Source organism: Salvia miltiorrhiza, chromosome 4 (assembly GCF_028751815.1).
Source record: "Salvia miltiorrhiza cultivar Shanhuang (shh) chromosome 4, IMPLAD_Smil_shh, whole genome shotgun sequence".
Classification (NCBI taxonomy): domain Eukaryota; kingdom Viridiplantae; phylum Streptophyta; class Magnoliopsida; order Lamiales; family Lamiaceae; genus Salvia; species Salvia miltiorrhiza.
The window spans coordinates 42,223,929-42,245,761 of NC_080390.1; the positions used below are offsets into that span (position 1 = coordinate 42,223,929).

At 34.3% G+C, this 21,833-nt stretch overlaps 3 protein-coding genes across 3 annotated transcripts; 1 reads left to right on the plus strand and 2 right to left on the minus strand.

The window, feature by feature from the left end:
• Positions 1-3,163: 3,163 nt before the first annotated feature.
• LOC131023461 (peroxidase N-like) lies at positions 3,164-3,618 on the plus strand. Its single transcript, XM_057953002.1, has 2 exons — positions 3,164-3,266; positions 3,386-3,618. The coding sequence occupies exons 1-2, from the start codon at positions 3,164-3,166 to the stop codon at positions 3,616-3,618; spliced, it is 336 nt and encodes a 111-aa protein (XP_057808985.1).
• Positions 3,619-4,972: 1,354 nt separating this feature from the next.
• LOC131021787 (60S ribosomal protein L30) lies at positions 4,973-6,644 on the minus strand. The gene is made up of 5 exons (XM_057951080.1): positions 6,496-6,644; positions 6,263-6,368; positions 6,040-6,141; positions 5,293-5,361; positions 4,973-5,206 (listed from the first exon to the last, which is right to left on the minus strand). Exons 1-5 carry the CDS (start codon positions 6,514-6,516, stop codon positions 5,166-5,168), a joined length of 339 nt encoding a protein of 112 aa, XP_057807063.1. The 5' UTR covers positions 6,517-6,644; the 3' UTR covers positions 4,973-5,165.
• Positions 6,645-13,973: 7,329 nt separating this feature from the next.
• Positions 13,974-18,860, minus strand: LOC131021788 (uncharacterized). Its single transcript, XM_057951081.1, has 5 exons — positions 18,380-18,860; positions 16,190-17,657; positions 15,257-15,436; positions 15,018-15,169; positions 13,974-14,768 (listed from the first exon to the last, which is right to left on the minus strand). The coding sequence occupies exons 2-5, from the start codon at positions 17,622-17,624 to the stop codon at positions 14,250-14,252; spliced, it is 2,286 nt and encodes a 761-aa protein (XP_057807064.1). The 5' UTR covers positions 17,625-17,657; positions 18,380-18,860; the 3' UTR covers positions 13,974-14,249.
• Between the last annotated feature and the right edge of the window lie 2,973 nt (positions 18,861-21,833).

Sequence of the window (21,833 nt, forward strand, 5' to 3'; positions counted from 1 at the left end):
ATTATTATTATTATTATTATTATTATTATTATTATTATTATTATTATTTTAAGAAAATAATAATTTAATTTTTAGAATTATGAATCATACTTATTATTATTATTATTATTATTATTATTATTATTATTATTATTATCTAACAAAAAAAAATGAATTTAATTTTAGAATTATAAATCATTTAGTTAATCTTAATAATGTACTTTGTTGTTACTATAAAATTAAGAGTAAATATCACTTTAAACTCCGAACTATTTTCACACTATCAAATATATTCTGAATTATTGAAAATAATTTTTTAAACCTCGAAAATTATATTCTGAATTATTGAAAATTAAGGGTAAACTATCACTTTAATTCTTACATATATTAATTAAATATATTTATTTAATGATACAATCCAGAATCCTAATAATTAGTTTTGACATTTCCAATCATTTTCCATGGAATCATTTTCCTGGAAATAACAATCCCAATTCAGATTACTTTCCTGACAAACAAACATGCCCTAATGGGTTTCTTTTATGTCAAGGTGATTTTTCACATCATTATTGTCAAGTGGCTCTTCAACATTCATTGGATGTGATTCACCACCATCAGGGACGGCACCGCTGCACCATCTCAGGCTTAACTAGGGGTGGCACGGTACGGTATACCTTATTAAATCGACCATACCTTATACCTTACCTTTACCTTCGGTATGGAGAAAATTCATACATTTACCTTACCCTTACATACGGTATACCTTAAGTACGGTATGGAGAATATACAAAACCTTTACCGTACCTTTATTTCGGTATACCTTACCGAATTTCGGTATACCGCACTTTAACGGTATACCAAAATAATCGGTATTACCGAAATCGAAAAAATTTAATACGGTAAAAAATTGATAACTTATTTATTTAAAACATGTTTAGATAATGAATAATATTTAACAAATATAATAATGACATAATAGTTATATCAAATTGTATAACTCATGGAAGTATATAATTTTATCATATTTATAGTCTCATACTTATATATTCATAAATTATATACTCCCTCCGTCTGTCAAAAGTGGACCACTTTGGCTAGGCACGAGATTTAATAAAATTGGTAATGATTTTGATGTAGTGGAAAAAGGGTCCCACCACTTTATGAGATGTGTGGTTGAAATTGAATTTGGGGTGGTTTTTTTGTAAATAAAGAGTGGTTGTAAGGATAAAAGATTAAAGTGGATGGTGGGACCATTTCTATAAAATGAAAGTGGTACACTCTTTGCGGACGCCCAATATAGTAAAAGTGGTCCACTTTTGGCGGACGGAGGGAGTAATAAATTATAATTATGTTATAAGTTGGGTATAATTTAGTTTAGAAAAATAATCATAATTATATATACTATACAATATAACTATGTAACTCACCTCACATGATTATGATAATAAAACTATGTTATTATATATATATATATATATATATATATATATATTAATATAAACAACACTATCATATTTATAAGATACTTATATTATTTGCTTATATTTATAATCTCGTACTTACATGTTCATATATTATATAATAAGTTGTATTAATGTTGTAAGTTAGATGTAATTTGTTTAAGAAAATTATTCATATACTACACAAAATAACAAAATTAACATTGTCTACATCTCAAGTCTCATCAATTAAACTTCAACAAAAGCAAATTTAAATATTATATTATAATTGTGTTACAATATCAATATAAATAATTCAATTATGTTAAATCATAAACTATATGTAACTTATAACATCTATATAATTTACTATATATTACATGAATGCATACAAGTATGAGAATATAAATATCATCAAATGATATAAAAGTGAATAAAATATAATATAGTATGTAAGTTATATAATTTAATATAGTATAAATTATTTATATTGATATCATAACACAGTATATATTAATATAGTATAAATTATTTATATTGATATCATAACATAGTATATTGATATAACTTACATACTATATTATATTTTATTCACTTTTATATCATTTGATGATATTTATATTCGCATACTTGTATGCATTCATGTAATATATAGTAAATTATATAGATGTTATAAGTTACATATAATTTATATGTTAGACGTAATATTATTTATAATATAATACTAATATTATAACTATGCTATTATATATGTAACTATTATGTATAATCTATTGTAAAACAATAATTTTAGTTATATATTAGAGTGGATTTTTAAAATGGCCACTTTCATATTGCAAAGATAAAAAATGTCCACTAAAATAAAAAACTTAAAAAATGTTCACTGTTACCAAAATACCCTTCACATTAAAAATTAAAAAAATGTCCACTTTACATCACCCCTTTAAAAAATCCCGCAATTCACAACCAGTGTGAATTCACAACCAAAAGTTTTTGGTTGTGAATTCATACTGAATTGTGAATTGTGAATTCACAACCAGAATTTTTTGTTTGTGAATTCACAACCAGTCGAATTTACAATCAAAATTTAATTTACAACCAGATTTTTTTGGTTGTGAATTCACAACCAGTCGAATTTACAACTATAATTTAATTCACAATCAGAATTTTTTGGTTGTGAATTCACAACCAGACGAATTCACAACTAGAATTTAATTCACAACCAAAATTTATTTTGATTGTGAATTCAAGTAACTGTGAATTTGAGTTTTTAAAGTTTGAATTTACAATTAAAACTAGAATTTATTTTGGTTGTGAATTCATAGATCTCGTTGTGAATTCAAGAATATTAAGTTGTGAATTCATCGAGTTGGTTGTGAATTCAAGAAGATTAAGTTGTGAATTCATAGATATGAGCGTGAATTCAAGAATATTAAGTTGTGAATTCATAAATTTGGTTGTGAATTCAAGAACATTAATCAATTATCCAAAATATGTTTCTATTTCAACCGATTAAATCTCTTTAATAAAATCCACAAATCATCACTAAAAAAATATTACTCATTTTATTTCTTACAATAATTAAAAATTCTCATTTCAACCAAGCACATGTAATATAAATTTCCAATCACCAACATAAGAAAAAAAAATTGAATCTCTGCTGCTGCCATAAATTCATCGAGTGGAATATCGTCGAATTCATTGGGGCTGCAGACTCGGCATCGAAGGAGGATCTGCAGCAGACGATGGATTTGAGGAAGTGGATGATCTCCAACCGCGAGTCGGCGCGGCGGAGCCGCCTCCAGAAGCATAAGCACATGGAGGAGCTGATGGCGCAGGTGGCCAATCGTTTCCAAATTCGACGCCATTGGCCTCAACACCACCGGCATCGTTGCTCTATCAGGTAATTAGATCTAAAACCCCCAATTATCCTCCCTCAATTTCCATCTCATTGTATTTCAATTCAGGCGGCCACATGATCGGGTTATCAAGGTGCGCGCTCTTCAGCGGTAGATTGTCCAACTTCAACAGCAGCGGCGCGCCGGACGCGACGCTGGACAACAGCCTGATCCCGGAGCTCCGATCGGTGTGTCCCGTCAACGGCGACGGAAACAACATGGTGGCGCTCGAAAACAGATCTAGAGACCCGTTCGACAACAGTTACTTCCGGAATCTAGTGAACGGGAGAGGAATTCTGTAGTCCGATCAGGTGCTTGTGATAGCGTTTGCAGCCTTGCTCTGGCAGATCGAAAGAGAGAGAGAAGAGAGTGGAAAGAGAGTGAAGAGAATGAGAGAGGAGAAAGAGAGAGATTACATATATTTAAAGAAGGGTATTACTGTCTTTTCAATCAAAAAGTGGACAGTTTTTATTATTTTTATCTTAGTGGACAATTTTTATCTTTACAATATAAAAGTGGATAGTTTTATATATTAACTCTATATATTATAACTATAATATAATATCAAAATAAATAATTTTATTTTATTGTATCACTTATACTATATACTGTATTTTATTTGTTTTTGTATCATTTGATGATATTTATAAATTCATGTACAATTGTATATATTCACATAATATAGATTATATACATCATTTTATAAAATTTATAAATACTTTTAAAAATATAAACATAAAAATATATATTATATATTTTAAAACTATAGATTTTGATATACGGACAACTGCGGTATATCAGAATAAGGTATTGTACCTTATTACCGATATATACTGAATATTAAGGTATACCGGAATAAGGTATGATACCGCATCACCAGTATATACAGTAATATTCGGTATACCAATATATACGGACAACTGCGGTATATCAGAATAAGGTATTGTACCTTATTATCGATATATACTGAATATTAAGGTATACCGGAATAAGGTATGATACCGCATCACCGGTATATACAGTAATATTCGGTATACCAGTAATACGGTATCATACCGTGTTCCGGTATATACCTTTAATACGGTATTTATTGATTTTTTCGGTATATACAGCGGTATCGTTATACACCGATATACCCCGGTATCTGAAAAATCCATACCTTTTACCTTATCGTAAATCTTCGGTACGGTATCATACCTTACCAAAAAAAACGGTATACCTTAAATTCGGTATTTTACGGTACGGTATGGCCGGTATACCGAATTTTCGATATAATTTTCCAGCCCTAGGCTTAACATCTAGTTCTAATTTGACATTATCGTTAATTACATCCATAATTAGTTCATTTTTCTCAATAATGGAGACAGATTCAGTAGAAACAGAATCAGATGTTACTTGAAACCCTAAATTAGGGTCAACCTCAGATACCTGATGCTTCAGTGTCTGGCCACTGGAATCTGGTTGGAGACAATTGGAATCATCATATACAACTAAATATCCAAACGATGATGCTGCAACTAGAAACATGACACAGTATTCATATTGGCACACTCTATTTAATTGATTTACCAAACAAGCTCATCCTAAAATAAAAATAACTGACAGTGCAGATTTCCAGTAAGGAAATATACAAGTCAATTACAGGTTCAAGATCAATGAATCCACAGAAAGAAAAGTGCATTGACTGTCAAAAACCAGCTAGGTCACGACCAAGCTGAACCATAACACACGGCATGGAGAAATTCCAAAGGACAATTCCAGGACTCTGATAATGTTTACATATAAAATATAGAAAATGATAAAAAGGATCCAGAATGTCAACTAAATCATTAAAACTATCTATCTTTTCTCAGTGTTCCCCAGGCAAGGATTTGATGATGTCCGAGTCACCTATATAATACAGAACAGAGTTGATAATATCAGCAATCAGTCCACTGTTCAAGTGACAATGTAAGCAAAGATGAGGCAACTCATACCAGGATCAACAATGCTGAGACATGAAACGCGGAAGTACTTCCCACATGCAGTACCCAAGTCAACATTGTCTGGTAATTCACAACGTATTTCAAAGTGTCAGATCAAACTCATCACCTGCTACCTAGAAAATACTCCATGTTTGTTGCCTTACACAAGCACTATTAGAGAAACCAGTAGCTCATTTTTACGGGTATCAATATCCTAATTCAAATTCGATAAGATTCAGACTTAGCATTCGTGCCTGTTATATCACCATTGCCATGTACTTGAAGCAACTCCACAGGCTCTATTTTGTACGTATCAGCGAATATAATACTAATAGCATACCCTTAGCTAGAATTTGTTGACTACTTCACAAACCAATCTGTATTTCTCTTTTATTTCATTGATGGCATTGCATATTGATGTTCTATATTTGTTATACTAATTTTGAAACATTAAAAAAAATTAAGTATGCAACATGTTATTTCAAAGCTTATATCTTCCCAAAACTTTACTAGATTTATCATCTCAAAATCAAGGAATGATCTCAGGCATCAACCTATGATTTGGGTTAATTAAATAACAAACATTAGATTCAGAAGCATCCACGTCAGCCCTTATTGAATAAAAACAACCAACTACATACATGTCAAATACACGCATCCTACAATAATATTCTTCAAATACACAATCAAATATGACAAGATGGCCCAGAAATAAGCATAAACACGGTCTACCAAATAAGTATTAAAACCAGCTCTTACTTCCGTTATAATGGTGAACCCCGACTTTCGCGAGCATGGCATAGTACTCAATCTCCGATTTCCTCAAAGGCGGGCAGTTGTTCGAGATCAAGATCAACTTACCTACAAAGAATTCAGCCAATCAATAAGCTCAAAACCATCTAAAACACACAGATTCAGCTGAAAAACATTCGCACAAAGAGAAATCTAACGAACATTGCACAAACGAACAAGGGGGAATTACCTTTGGAGTTGCGTAGGGTTTTGAGCACGGTCTTGTAGCCGAGCGTGTACTTGCCGCTCTTCATCACGAGAGCGAGCCTATTGTTGATGCTCTCATGAGTCTTCTTCTGAAGAACATAAATGAATCAGCGCAAGAGCGAATTAACTATTGATTTGAGATGAATTTTAGAAATAAACAGGAAACAAAATGCGAAAATAGGGAACGATGATGAGAAAGATTGGAAAGAATCCTACGGTCTTCTTGGCGGCCACCATTGTTGCTGGAGTCTGCTGGGGAGCGGCGGAGACGAAAATGAAACCCTAATTTAGGTGGAGCTGCGGCTTAGAGTGACATATAACTATAAGGGTGGTTGAAGGGTTTTAAGGGTGTGAAGAGTTTCAATTTCGTCCCTCAATATTTTAAATATTTTCTAAAACCACCCAATTTTCTTCATGTGTGACTCAAAAGTCCTTTTGTTAATATTCGGATTAATAAAGGGTAAATGTACAAATTTTCCCCACCTTCTATACATGTGTAAATCGACTCCAAAGCCATTATTTTCCCGCAATTATATTCTTTTTCTATTGTTATCATATAAATAAGTTCTCTTAAATTAACATTTCGCATTTACACGATTAAAATTTGTAGGCCTCATATGCTTCTTTCCCTTAATCTATACTAGTATATTAAAAAATGAGTTTTCAATTTAAAATTAATTTTAAATTAATTTTAAAATTGAGTGACAATTTTGTAGTTATAATAAAATTGAAAGTTTATGTTTAAACTATATATTTTGGTGCTAGGGCGAGTGGGAGATTGAAAGAGTTACACCCGGCACACCAATTAGATTGGTCATTTTTATTTAATTGTAAATTCAATCTCATTGAAATTTATATTAATAAAGGCATTTATTTATCTAATGTATTTATTTTTAATAACTTATGCGATTTAGATGAAGTCCTTAGACCATAAAGAGTTATAAGATATGATCACGCATATGATGGTGATTATGAAATATGTCTTTAAAGCTTTGGTCTTAAAATAGTTCCGAGTGAAATAACTATTCAAGAATAGGATATTGAATTGTTGGAAATAGCTCGCACATATGATACACATTCATAAGATGAGAATGTTGTGTTTCATCAACATTAACGTAGTTGACAGTAAGTGTATATATGTGGGTGCGTGTTAGAGAACGGGTACACCGAATTGACCCGATAGAAATTCTTATATGGAATTTATTTTATCGAAATAAGAATTACTATATTACGATAGTATACGATTAGTCCTTTGACTTGAGACACTATAGTAATCATTAGTTTTATTTCATTTTGATATATTTTCTGATTGCTAGACAATCACTAAAGATTTTATGTTGAATGAAATATGAACTTATATGGAGATTAATGAGTGGTCAATAAAGAATCTATTACTTGTAAGACAAGAGAATTTCCTATAGTTTTCATTGTTCATAACTTGAAGACCTTGGCCAGGGCATAATGAATTATGATTCATTGAAGAGTTATTGAATTCAATTGAAAATATAGTTATTGGATTATTTTGAGTTTTCGATTTAAATCCATACTCAATATCCAATTGGGAGATTAGATAATAGAAGGACAGTACGTATATGACGATTCATAATCATAATAGGTTTACTCGCTTTTTTCACTTAGTGTTAGGTGACCATGCTACTTGCTAGATGTTCCCATGGTTTATAGGTTCTTGAAATTTATGCGATTAAGATGAAGTCCTTAGACCATAAAGAGTTATAAGATATGATCACGCATATGATGGTGGTTATGAAATATGTCTTTAAAGCCTTGGTCTTAAAATAGTACCGAGTGAAATAACTATTCAAGAATAGGATATTGAATTGTTGGAAATAGCTCGCACATATGATACACACTCATAAGATGAGAATGTTGTGTTTCATCAACATTAACGTAGTTGACGTAAGTGTATATATGTGGGTACTTGTTAGAGAACAAGTACACTGAATTGACCCGATAGAAATTCGTATTTGGAATTTATTTTATCGAAATAAGAATTACTATATTATGATAGTATACGATTAGTCCTTTGACTTGAGACACCATAGTAATATTATATTAGTTTTATTTCATTTTGATATATTTTCTGATTGCTAGACAATCATTAAAGATTTTATAGTGTATCATTTCTTTTGGGCACGGAGATTAAGGAGTGTGTAGAAAGTAGATAAAGTAGGTTGGTGGAAATTATTTAAATATTAGGTATAGAGAGAGAGAGAGAGAGAGAGAGAATATTGACATAAAGGGAATGGGACACTACTAATGGAACAACCCAAAAAGAAAAGTGGGACACTACTAATGGGACGGAGGGAGTATAAAATATTTATTATGTATATCAAATTAAAGAACACGATAAGAGCTTTAATATGATATATTTTATGAAAATATTTGATCTAAAATGTAAAAATTAAATTTGTTTAAATATTAACGTTTTATAAATTTCTCTCATCTCTCATCTTTTTTGAATAAATATATTTCTAATTCTTTTTAATTATAATTTTAATTTTAATTTTTTTAACTTATTTTTTTATTTTTGTTTTTCATATTATCAAATTTTATAATTGTGAATTCTTTTTTATATTTTTAATTCAAATATATTCAATTAAAACAATTTTTTATTATATTTATAAGTATAATAATTGAATTAGTATTAATTTTAGTGTTAATATATAAGAGTACCCACTTTTATATAGTAAAAATAAATTTTACTCACTCAAATAAAAACATAAAAAAATACCCACTTTTTGTGTTAAATGACTAAATTACCCTTCTATATAAATGGGCAAACCCTAGTCTCCTCTCATTTTTTTCTCTCTCTATCTTCTCTCTCTCTGCACGCTCTCTTCTCTCTCTCTCTGGATTTCTCTTTTCCAAGCGGCGCCGCCGCACGCTCCCACGGCCACTGCCAACTCCGTCGCCCACGACGAGGCCAGAAGCAGAGCTACCAACCCCGGCAGCGGCGCATCCGCCATCGGATCTCAGCCGGCGCCGATTTCTCTCTCTCTCTCTCTCTCTCGATTTTTGCTTCCGATCGCGTCCAACGAAGCTTGGCCTCGGCCGCGCCGCCCCGTCCTTCACCACGCCGCCGCCTCAGCGCCGCGCCACCTCCATCGCCCACCATTTAAGGAATCTCGCCTTGGAATTGGCAGGGAAGAATGCTTCAGAAGCTTCTCTATTTGGAGCATCTGTCCATAAAAGTCAGCGGAACAGAAAGTGATGCATATAGCTTGACATATGCTGATGTTTTCCTACACAAAACTCTGAAATTGCAGCTAGTGAATAAAAGGGATGCTGGTGTGTTCATAGTGAAACTTGGAGATGATAGAGATTGTTGAAGAAAAATGGTGAATCCCAGTACTAGGATTTTAAGAAAGTATGCCATTTAGAAGAGAAATTTGAGGAAAAGTTGAATTCAATTTGAATTTAATCGGAAAAAAATATAAGTAACGAAGAAATTGATGAAAATCGCGCAATTTTGTACAAATGTTCTTGAATTCACAACCAAGTTTATGAATTCACAACTGAATTATCGGCGTTGATTGTGAATTCACAATTGAAATAGTGTTGATTGTGAATTCAAATTTTATTGGTTGTGAATTCACAACTTGAAATAGAGTGGCTGTGAATTCACGCGAATTCACAACCAATAAAACTTGAATTCATAACCAATACTTGAATTCGAGTTGAATTCACAACCAGTGTTCGAGTTGAATTCACAACCAGTGAACAGTGGGTATTTGTAAAATTTTTATATGTAAGGGTAAAATGGTAAATGTGGGTATCTTTTTAAGTTTTTATATTAGTGGGTAAAATTTATTTTTACTATATAAAAGTGGTTATTTTCAAAATCCACTCTTAATTTTATATAAATATAAAAATTAAAAATATTTTCCCGTGCATTGCTAGTCTAATAAAATTTGCGGAAAAAGAGAAGAATTGCAAATGACTTTCACAAAATGAGAAAAAAAGTTTAAAGTTTGATTACAATCTTTTAAATCGCAGATAATAGTATTAAGATGTTTTTTCAAAAAATTACAAACTCATATCAATAACATATTTGCAATTATAAATATAAATAATCTATATTATATTAAAAAGGCAATTTTCAATTTGAAATCAATTTCAAAATGAAGTGGCAATTTTGTAGTTTTAATAAAATTAAAAGCTTATTTATAAATTATATTTTATCTTTTTATTTCCTTTTTCTTTATCTTTTTATTTTTTTGTTTTATTTTTTTCTAAAATTTAAAATTTGACAAATTATAAAATCTGCAATATATATTCAAATTAAAGATCACGATAAAAGCTTTAATTTGATATTATATATATATATATATATATATATATTTTTAAAATATAAAAGTTACTCCCTCCGTCCCACTGTAAGTGAGACCTTTTTTTTGTGCACGGGAATTAAGAAAGGTGTATTTTGTGTGTAAGTGAAAAAGTGAAAAGGTGTTTAAAGGGAAAAACTTTTACCTAAAAAGGAAAGAGTCTCACTTACAATGGGACGCCCAAAATAGAAAGAGTCTCAGATATAGTGGGACGGAGGGAGTATATTATTTCAAGATTAAACTTTTTAAAAAATTCTCTCTCCTCTCTCATCTTTTTGAATAAATCTATTTTTTTTAAAACTTATTATTTTTGCCTTTTCATAATATATGTTTTTAATGTTTTGATTTTTTTAATATTCAACTTAACTATATTCAATTAATTAATTTTTTTATTATATTTATGCATATAATAATTAAGTTGATATTTATTCTATATTAATATATTAATATTTTCCGTGCATTGCACGAAATGTAATTACTAGTTTTATAAATATGCCATTAAAATATGCATTTGAATCTTGGTTTTGTCCGTCTGACATAATTTTTTGTGTTTTAGAAAAAATTACAAAAGAGAGAAGCATTCTGTTGTAGGATCAATGAATCTACATCACCAAGAAAAATATTTTTTGATTAATTTTGTCACTAAGATGTTTGAGTTCATCTTTTAGGCTGATGACTCATATTGTAACACAGTGAAACGGAAACCATATACTTTTACTAAGGGTGCATTTTCTTTGGTGGTTAAATTCTTTGGTAAAGAATAAATAAGAAAAGATGGTTCTCCTTTTTTTAATCCTAGGTTTACTAGAGATGAAAAAATAAGAAAATGTTGAAAAATATTTTCACACCCATACACTAAAATAATATTATCCAACATTAGAGAGAAAATAAGTGAAAAGAAGCTGCCCAAAGAAATTTACAATCATAATAAACATGTGAAAATGATGAAAAATTAATGAAAATATATTTTTTTCTCCCCTTTTCCATCAAAGTAAACACACCCTATGAATCTTAGGGGTGTCAAAATGGGCCGAGAATGGCCCGGCCCGATAGGCCCACCCGGCCCGCCCGTAGTTTTGGCCGGGCTGGGCTAGGATTTTCAAGGCCCAAAAAAATTCGGGCCTCCCTGGCCCGGCCCATGCGGCCCGCCGGGTCACGCGGCCCGCGGGCCAAAAAGCCCGCCGGGCTTTCGGGCCCAAATCGGCCCGTCAGTATATTAGGTGAAAATTTCAAAAATTTATATCTCCTCCCAAATCCCAATGGACCCAGCCCAATCTAAGTCCATTTCTTCAATTGACGACAATGACGAGTCAAAGTCTAACTTAAGATTTAAATTACGATCAACAATCAATATTAAATTATTTTTACTTGAAAGATTTATTTATTTTTGATTATTTTTTGTGGTTGTTATTTGATTCCAATTGATTTGATTACTGTATTAATTCATTTGTGAATAAATCGTTTTCAGCTTTTTGTTGTTTTTGCAATTAGTTTTTGTTTTTTACTTGTATTCATATTATTTACATTTAGTTTTAGTCATATTTGTTTACATTTAATTTTAGTCAATTACGTAATTTAGATGTAGATTGTTTAAGGCCCTTTTTATTTCATCGAATTTGTCTTCAATTCTTTTCTTTAAATTTGATTTAATTTATTAATTTTTGGAACTATATATATATATATATATATATATATATATTAATTTATTAATTTTGGCCCGTTTTGGCCCGGCCCGCCCGGCGGCCCGTATAGGGCCGGGCTGGGCTTCATTGTTCGAGGCCCGCTGAAATTTTGGGCCGGCCCGACCCGGCCCAAAAAATTGCCTAGGCCCGCTGGGTTGGGCCGGACCGGCCCGGCCCGCAATGTTTGACAGCTCTACCTATGATAAATAGTTTTTCATTCCTTTACTATTTAACTGCATTTAGTTAAAATCGAGATCGTAAAGAATACAAGTACCAACTAAAATATATGGGTTAAGGTGCAGATAGGCCCCTCAAGTGGAGGCCCTTAGAGCGTTTCAGTCCCCTTACTAACTGTGTGTGCAAATTGGCCCCCGAACTCTAAAAAATGGTGCAGATCGCCCCCTCTGACTTAACACCGTTATGGGCCGTTAGTCAAGGGGGCGATCTGCACCGTTTTTTTGCAGTTCAGGGGCTAATTTGCACATTTTCCCTTTTTGGAGTTCGGGGCTAATCTGCACACCGTTCATTAAAAAAAATCACATCTCATCATCTCCGACGAACTTTTTCGGCGTCAATCACCGTCAGATGAGGAAAATCACGAAATCAAGTTCCCAAGCCCCAAATCGGGAATTCCAAATCGACGTCATTGCTCCCGAAAATCACATAATCGAAATGAAAACTCGAATTCTCCCTCGAACGTCACCGCCCCCAATTGCAGAATCACCCCCAACGAATCGAACTTCGCCTTGCCGTAGGCGGTGATCGTGACCCCAATCGAGATTGAGATCATGTTGGCCATGGTCTCTGATTTGAAGGCGTCCTTCTTCAACAGCACGCCGATAGTGTAAATGGCGACGGGCATCGTCGGCCTTTATCACCGGATTTCGCCGGATTTGAGAGAAAGAGGCGACTCCTTATCGAGAAAAGCTAAGCGACTCCTCATCGAGAAAAGCCAGGCGGCGACGCCCAAGAGAGAAAGAAAGGGGCGGCGCCCTCCGAGGTTAAGGGCCCAAGAGAGAAAGAAAGGGGCGGCGCCCTTCGCCGGCCTCGCCGGAGCTTGAATCAGCGACAATGACGATCAAATTTTGAGCGAGAGAGTTGAATTAATTAAAAAGTTAAAAGGTGCAGATTAACCCCTGAACTCCGAAAAAACGGTGCAGATCGCCCCCTTGACTAACGGCCCATAACGGTGTGAAGTCAGAGGGGCCGATCTGCACCGTTTTTTTGAGTTCGGGGGCCAATTTGCACACACAGTTAGTAAGGGGACTGAAACGCTCTAAGGGCCTCCACTTGAGGGGCCTATCTGCACCTTAACCCAAAATATATTAATCAATTAAAGGCTTGAAATATTGAATCACTGAAGTAAGACTCCAAAACATATTTGTTGAAACATATCAATAATTCATGATTTCAATTAATATGATTGGTAGTTCAAATTATTTTTTACAAAATAATTTGAAAGACATTAATAATATGCTCCTAATATAGTTTTCTTTATGCATCTGATAAACAATAATTCGAAATTGTTTAGCAGCTTCAAGTTACACCGAAAGTGAGAATCATTCTGAAAATTGAAAATAAGTGGCATATTTTAGTGGGTTGGAAGATACGAGTGAAATGTAGTTGGGTGATGTAGTGCCAAATCTGGAATAATGGCAGCAGCTTTGGCAAAAGGTTGAAACGCAGCGTATGAATGCAAAGGATCCAAATGTAGCAATGTTAACAACATACAATCCTAATCAACTTAAGAAAAAAAGGTCATGTAGTCTGGGGCTGGAAGATATAACACTTTCCTAACTCAAACTCAGCCTCACATGAATCCATCACTGAACCAGCACCAGCAGCGACTCTTAACCGGAACATACCTGCAGACCTGCAAAGATGTAGTTATAATATACGTCTTACCATATCTTTCACACTAACCAATCTTATCAGAAATCTACTGAGTAACATTCTTCCCCTGTGTCTTCAGCTTTGTTGCAACTACTTCATCAGACAACGGCAGGTAGTAGATGCGAGGTGTTGCCTTGGTTTTCCGAAATAAGTCGTCCAACGTAACAATTGGCGGATCAACCTTCTCCGGGAGTGGAACTGGAAGTGGAGGTGGAGGTGGAAGGTTTAGCCTATCCCTTGCTGGGACAGGCTGTTCCCTTGGTGGATGCAGCCGTTCCCTGACATGGGCTGGAGGATTAGACAATGGTGGTGGAGGAAGAGGCGTTGGTATCTGCTGCTTCAGCAATTGCTGCCGTGGGGAAGGCTGTGCAGCAGATGGAGGTTGAGTTGGAGTTGGAGTTGTACTCGGCGAGGGAGTTGCAGGTGATGCTAGTGGAGCCTCCACGTGTGATTTGACTTCTTCAGGATCAACAAATTCCGCAACCAACAGGCGTCCCCCGTTTGTAGGCCACTGGAGATTGTATACAGCATTACGAGTTTCTAAAGCCTCTTCAACAGATGAGTACTGCATAGACAGAGTAATTTTAATAACTACTCGTGCATATCAAAGTGGGCTGGCTACCAAGCAACAAAAAATGCTGTGCACATCAATGAATTCATGTCAACATATAGGACAGTCAAAAGTACATATATGAGCTGCTGCAATCACAACGCAGAAGTATTTTGTCATAGTTACAGACACATCCTATAATTTTGTTTTATCCACAACAGAGAGAATGGGGGATGTAGTTATGGAAGTGAAGAGAAAACGTACTGAGACAAAACAGTGGGTTTTGATGTGATCCATCCAGAAACTGGTAACAGTTCCAGTTTTTCCTAGAAGTTCTTGGACGGCTTTCAAAGTAAAAGGGCGCAAAAACCGATCAATTCTAAGAGAAGTAGTTGGCGGCCTTGATGAAGGTGGAACTGCATAAGACAAACAAAATAATTCGTTGACATAATGAATGATATTACAAACAAATGACTAGAGCAATGGTGATCTCTGGAACTTACCCACACGCTCCTTGGGAGCCTCTACATTAGCCAAAGAGTTGGTCCCCGTTATGGGCTTAAAACTAGGATCAGATGAACCCTTTGGTGTTATAGAACCACTCTGTGGTTCTGAACTTTTTAAGCTTTCAGCATTCCACCTGCGCATCTTCTTTACATCATTACTGCCAACAGCTTCTTTGTCTGGAATATCAAAAGCATATAGTTAGCGATTAAAGCATTAATGGAAAAAAGTAGCAAGACATAACCACAGAAGGACAAAGTGAAATTAGTTAGTTAAGTTAGCATACACTTTTGCCAGGTAAACATCAATTTATTTAGCTTGGATTCAGAAATTGGTAAAGATTGAACTATTACAGGCACATCCAAGAAGAGACCTAATCACAAGCAAACCTTAAAACACACTACTTATCACATAACCTTAAAAAAAAAAAAGGAAACCTGCCTAGATTAACCATCTACTCGACAATTATAAGCCAAATATGTTATGTAGTCACAAGCAATACTTAGTCAATATTGTCCGAAGGCTAGATAAATGTGCATAAAGAGAGTCGTCATAGCAAAGATTTTACATAATAACACACTGGATCATTTCCGACCATATTCTCAGAATCCAGATCTTAACCTGCAAAAGTATCTCTTTTTAAGAATTCCGAGTCAACTCTATATAAGAAACATCTTGTCCACATCATTTTGCAGTATCCATTAATACAGCTTCTAAAACATTCAAAAAGGCCCCACAGATATAAGCAAGAAAACCATCTGAATATAACAAATGAAATGAAAAAAAATATAAAAGCCAGGGGTTACTATATCTGCAGAGTTTTACTACCAAATGAATTTGATATATTAATTCATGCCATAATAAGTGTCTTTTCCTGCAAATCAGGAATGCAAATTCAAAAACCAACCATAAAACCATCATGATGTGCTTACCTTGAAATTTTCTTTTCCCGGAGGTCAGGGCAGAGGCTGTCTCATTTTCAACATTAGTTATCTCAATTTCAACAGGTTGAACCTTCATCTCAACAGGCTTATCATGACCAACAACATCCACGTGATCCTCCTCTTTCAAACTAGGTGTTCCAGAGTCCACATTTTCAGTAAATGAATCAGACTTGCCGTCCATCTGCTTACTCTCCATTATATCCTCTTCCATGGAATCATCACCAGAACTCCTATCTAAACTTAGTTTTTCAGGTGGATCTATGTCACCACTATCAATGTTCTTGAGACTATCGACATTTTCTACCTCGCTACCACCGGTGTCTTCTAGGTGGGGTTTTTTGTCATGAGGTTCTTCAACATCTTTTATGTCAAGGTGATCTTTGACATCATTTTTGTCAAGTGGCTCTTCAACATCTTTTGTGTCAAGGTGATTTTTCACATCATTATTGTCAAGTGGCTCTTCAACATCCATTGGATGTGATTCACCACCATCAGGGACGGCACCGCTGGGCGACTGCTGCACCATCTCAGGCTTAACATCTAATTCTAATTTGACATTATCGTTAATTACATCTATCATTAGTTCATTTTTCTCAATAATGGAGACAGATTCAGTAGAAACAGAATCAGATGTTACTTGAAACCCTAAATTAGGGTCAACCTCAGATACCTGATGCTTCAGTGTCTGGCCACTGGAATCTGGTTGGAGACAATTGGAATCATCATTTTCTCTCTGATCCGTTGGGTGAATACCTTCATTTTGAGTTTGACTACACTGCAAGTCCTGTCCATTAAGAGGCGCCAAAGAAGTCCTGCTCTCATTGATCTGAGGTGACTGAGTATTAGGAGCAGACAGTTCAAGCTTTACATCCTCCTGCAGGGATCCATCATCTTTAAGCAATATAATAGCATCTCCTTCCTCATTTGTTCCATGATCTTGTGAGTTTGATGCTTTCGAAGTATTTACAGGTTCAATTATCTTGCCAACTTCAGTAGTTTCCACAAGAGGGGGCTCAGGAACCTGCCCTCCTTCCAGCCCAGCAGACTTGGTTTCCTGCATCAAGTCCGTTTCGATGACTTTGACTTCACCTGATGACCCAATGCAGTCATCTATTACATGCCCTGCATTCGGATCTACCTTTTCAACAATGTCAACCTCTCTCTCCGTAAAATCCTCAGTTTTTTCAGTAACATTTGTAACAGCATTTTCTTTTTCAATGGGAACCTCAGATTGCATAGATTCATTTTCTGCTTCCTCCAAGGAACTTTGCATTTCAATACGAACTGCTTCATCTAAACGCCTCACTAGATCTTGTTTCAACCCCGTAGTAGTCAATTTACGTCTCTTGAGCTCTTCCTTCAGCTCAGTGACCTTCCATTGATCAACTGATCGATTGCCAAGTTTAACATATTGTGATGACATCTTGTTTAATACCCACTTTCACTTCTATAAGACCTGCAACAACAAAAATTATAACCATTAGTATTGTTGGAGATAACATAAATAAACAGATGTACAATAGGCCAATATCAATTCCAATTAATAAAAACGTTTATTATTATAGTAGACAAACATTTTTCAAACTAGATATTTAACTTATTATGTATTAGTCCCAAAATATTGTCATTAAAAATTGTTTGGTCGAAAATTGTCAAAACACATCCTCTAAAGATGTCAGGATACAATTCCGTTCATTAAGAAAAACTGCGATTACAGAAGAAGCTTAGTAACAGACAACAATGAGCAATATGATAAAAACTACCCGAGGGGTGAAAAAGAGTTGAGAGGACAGAATGCTGGACCAAGTGAAGAATCACTTCTTGCAGACGATAAGAAGATAAATATATGCTTATGAAAATCAGACAGCCAAGGAAAACCATAAGCTCCACAAAAAAGCAGATTCATAGCCAACCACGCAATTTTTTACTTTTACATCTCCAAACCAAGAAAATTATACTCACATTAAATCCCCAAATTATATTCAAATGAAATCCCTTTCCTAAACAGAACGCCCCAATATCTACTATATTAGAGATAGAGCGTGGCCAACATGAGAAAATACCGCCAAAGACTATCTTCTTATAATCTCATATGCTAATGCTGTACTGGATTACTGCCTTGAATATTGTATTAGGATTCAAAACTGTTGGTTTCTACAGTCTCTTTAGCTTTGATACCTGAGATTTGTGCTCCAATTCTCGGAGCCAAGCTTGCGTAGTTTCAACGATTTGCCCCGCTATAAAAATGAATGATTCCCACACCCCCTAAACCTAACAGATTCGCAATCAAACGCATCCTCTCTCACAAATCATGGCTGCTCTTCGCATCAGACCATCTAAAATTTGTCGACAATCGCCCTCCTCTGTCGCCGTCACCACCACGAATGATGCATCCGTAGAACTTATGGTGATAGAAATTTGATAGAAGTTGTTGAAGTAAGCGTAGTTGAATTTAGTATGAAAGAGTAGAATAACGGAAAGTTAATCGGAGAAATCGATGACGATGATTTCTGGTAATTTGATCGGAGCAATCGATGGTGAAATGCGCCGTTCTCTGTGAGGATTTATAACCCTAGAAAATGAAATGTGAATTGTATATATATGGTTGAAGTGGGCTGTAAGTAATTGTGTATTTTGGTGGTTATTGATTTTATAATACAACAAATGGGCCAAATGTCACATTGTATTGGGCTTTATTTTTAAGAATAAATAGTTAGGCTTGTAGTGTTATTGGTTTTGAGCTGTTTTTTTTTTTCACTGGATTTGAGTTGTTTTAATTTAATTAGTGATAGTTTTATATAATTTTCAATTTCAAAGTTTAGTTAATTATAATTCTAAAGCACGAAACTCAATCCCCTCGTTTCCAATTTCAAAAAATTATAGTTTCATAATATTAAGTTAATTTCTTGGCTTATTGAATTTTTATTTCTCTATTTATAAATATTATTAATATATTTGAGATAATATATTTAGTTTATGATTAATGAATACAATATAATATGAGTTCTATGAAAAAAAACATGACAATTTTAAGTGATGAGGAGGAAAATATGTGTAAGGGGAACCTGACAATGTCGGGTTAGTCAGTGCTGGAACATGAGGCATAAGAAAGAACTTGTATAATGTTGGCGGGAAAGAACATGAATGATAAAAGCACCAAGGTCATTCGGGGAAGATTTAGGCACTACGCGTGCCAGGGCTGAATAAAAGAAAGAATAAGCAACGCTGGGGACTAAGTAGAGCTGGCACAGTCAATGGGTAACTTGAGAAGAGCTGATGTGGGCAAGAGGGGGATTTCAGAGGTGGAAGACAGATGCAGCGCTGGGAAAAATTGGCAGCCCTACTGGCTGACAACGACCTCGAAAAGATTCTCTCTAACCGACAGGGTCATTATCAGTCGTGTAATTACTAATTTACCCTTATTTTAGGCGTCTATAAATAGAAGAAATGCTTATCGTTGTAAACACATGCTATCGAATTTTAAATACAAAAGTTCTCTGTTCTCGCTCTTGTTATTCTAGTTTTCTCTTTCAATTTACCAACGCACAACAGGTGAATTACTATCCTCATAATCAAAGGGTGAAAATTATCGAACACATCATTAACTTATTTTTAATACCTTAAATAGTTGAATTTGACTGTTTTGGAATTTTATCGAGTATTGCAAAGTAATTTGAATGTTCTGAGATTTACTTTGAATAATGTATATATTTTGAATGATTTTATCGTTTTATTATTGTTTTTTTCCCTTTCCTAACTTATTTGCGTGATACATACCCCTTTGTCCATGATAAAACTTCTTAATAGGCAGTTTCATAGGTTTTAAGATAATACTATTATTGAGTGAATTACTAAATATGTGTTATAATTAATATTATGTTATTTTAATTTGCATTGAAAGTGGTGAAATGTGAAAAGTAAAAATAATTGGGTATTATAAGTGGTGAGATATAGTCCAAAAATGGAATAGAGATTTTTTTTTTGTGAACGTCTATTATAAAATTTTATCATGGACAGAAGGAGTATTAAATTATAATGTCGCTAGCATAAGTTTGGAAAATTCTCTTTTGGGTTATATTAGTTTGAGTGGACTTTTAAAATATTAAAATTTAAACAGTAAAATTTAAAACTATTATAAAAAAAATTAAAAAATAATCACACTTACCATTTTACTCTTAAGATAAAAATTTACTACGTATTGTCCACTAATTTTTTTAGTTGTGAATTAAAATTTTTGAACTCGAATTCACAATCAATACTAATTTTAGTTGTGAATTTTAGCTTTGAAATTTGGGGATGTTATATGAGAAGTTCAAAGCATAATATTTTGCTGCTTATATTGATTCAGGAGCAAGAATCTGTACAGCAAAACGAGGAGTCTTTCCAACAGACGTTGAAGAAGAACTGCCTCGAGTTGCGGGAAAGGATTTCTCAAAAAAGATTTTGCTCTTATCAAAAGGAGTAAAACAGACAGAAATATTGATCGGCGGAGCAGGACAAACACCTTGGTACAAGGTCAAGATTCCACCCATCTATTTCCATGATACAGGAGCTGATATTTTGTTCGGAAATAATTTTCTGCAAACCTTCAAAAGGTATACACAGGACAATGAAGCCAGGAGGCTTGTGTTCACAACCAATTGTGACCACAAAATCATTGTGCAAAGGCTCGAAGAAGCTTTTAATCGCTCGATGCCAGTCAACTTTCGCAGCAAGCGTGGTGATGATGGCAGACTTCGGAGACCACAAATGAAGATCAACGGAGATTCAGGGATGTTCTGCTCAAATGCAGAGCCGAGGGATTTCCGAATCTCTCCGAGGAAGAAACACAAATCCTCAAAGTTTCCTTGATATCACACAAAGATATTAGGAAAGAAGAACATGTGTCCATAGCCGACGTCAAGAGGATAATCTAGAAGTGTTATCACGAGGATCCTTTGGCATGGTGGAACAAGAACCAGCTCAAAGCTACATTGAAAGTTAAAACTGGAAAGGAGCATGAGTTCGTAAGGTTCAAACCTATCCTGATGAACACTCAAGATCAGCAGGATATGAGGAGCATAATTAAGGAACACCTTGATTTAAAGTTGATCGAACCAGGGAACTCGCCTTACAGCAGTCCTGGATTTCTGGTGAGGAATCATGCGGAGATCAAACGAGGAAAGCCGAGATTGGTCATTAATTACAAAGGAATTAATGACATTCTTGAGTTCGATGAATATTTCATCCCGAGTAGAGAACACCTTATCAACTGCATTAGAAGTGCAAAGGTATTCTCAAAGTTTGACTGCAAATCTGGATTTTACCAGATTCGTATGGAGGAAGGGAGTAAGAAGTCCACAGCCTTCTCAACTTCACAAGGACACTATGTCTGGAATGTCATGCCAATGGGGCTAGCCAACGCGCCTCAGATATTCCAAAGAAAGATGGATAATCTTCTTAAGGATTATTCTTCATTCATGTTTGTTTATATTGATGACATTCTTATTGCATCAAAAAACATTCATGAACATGTCAGGCATCTGGAAATCTTTGCGGAGGTTTGTCAACAAAAAGGATTGGTACCGTCTGAAAAGAAGACAGTCGTGGCAACCCAGAAGATAGAGTTTTTGGGAATCGAGATCGATGAGTC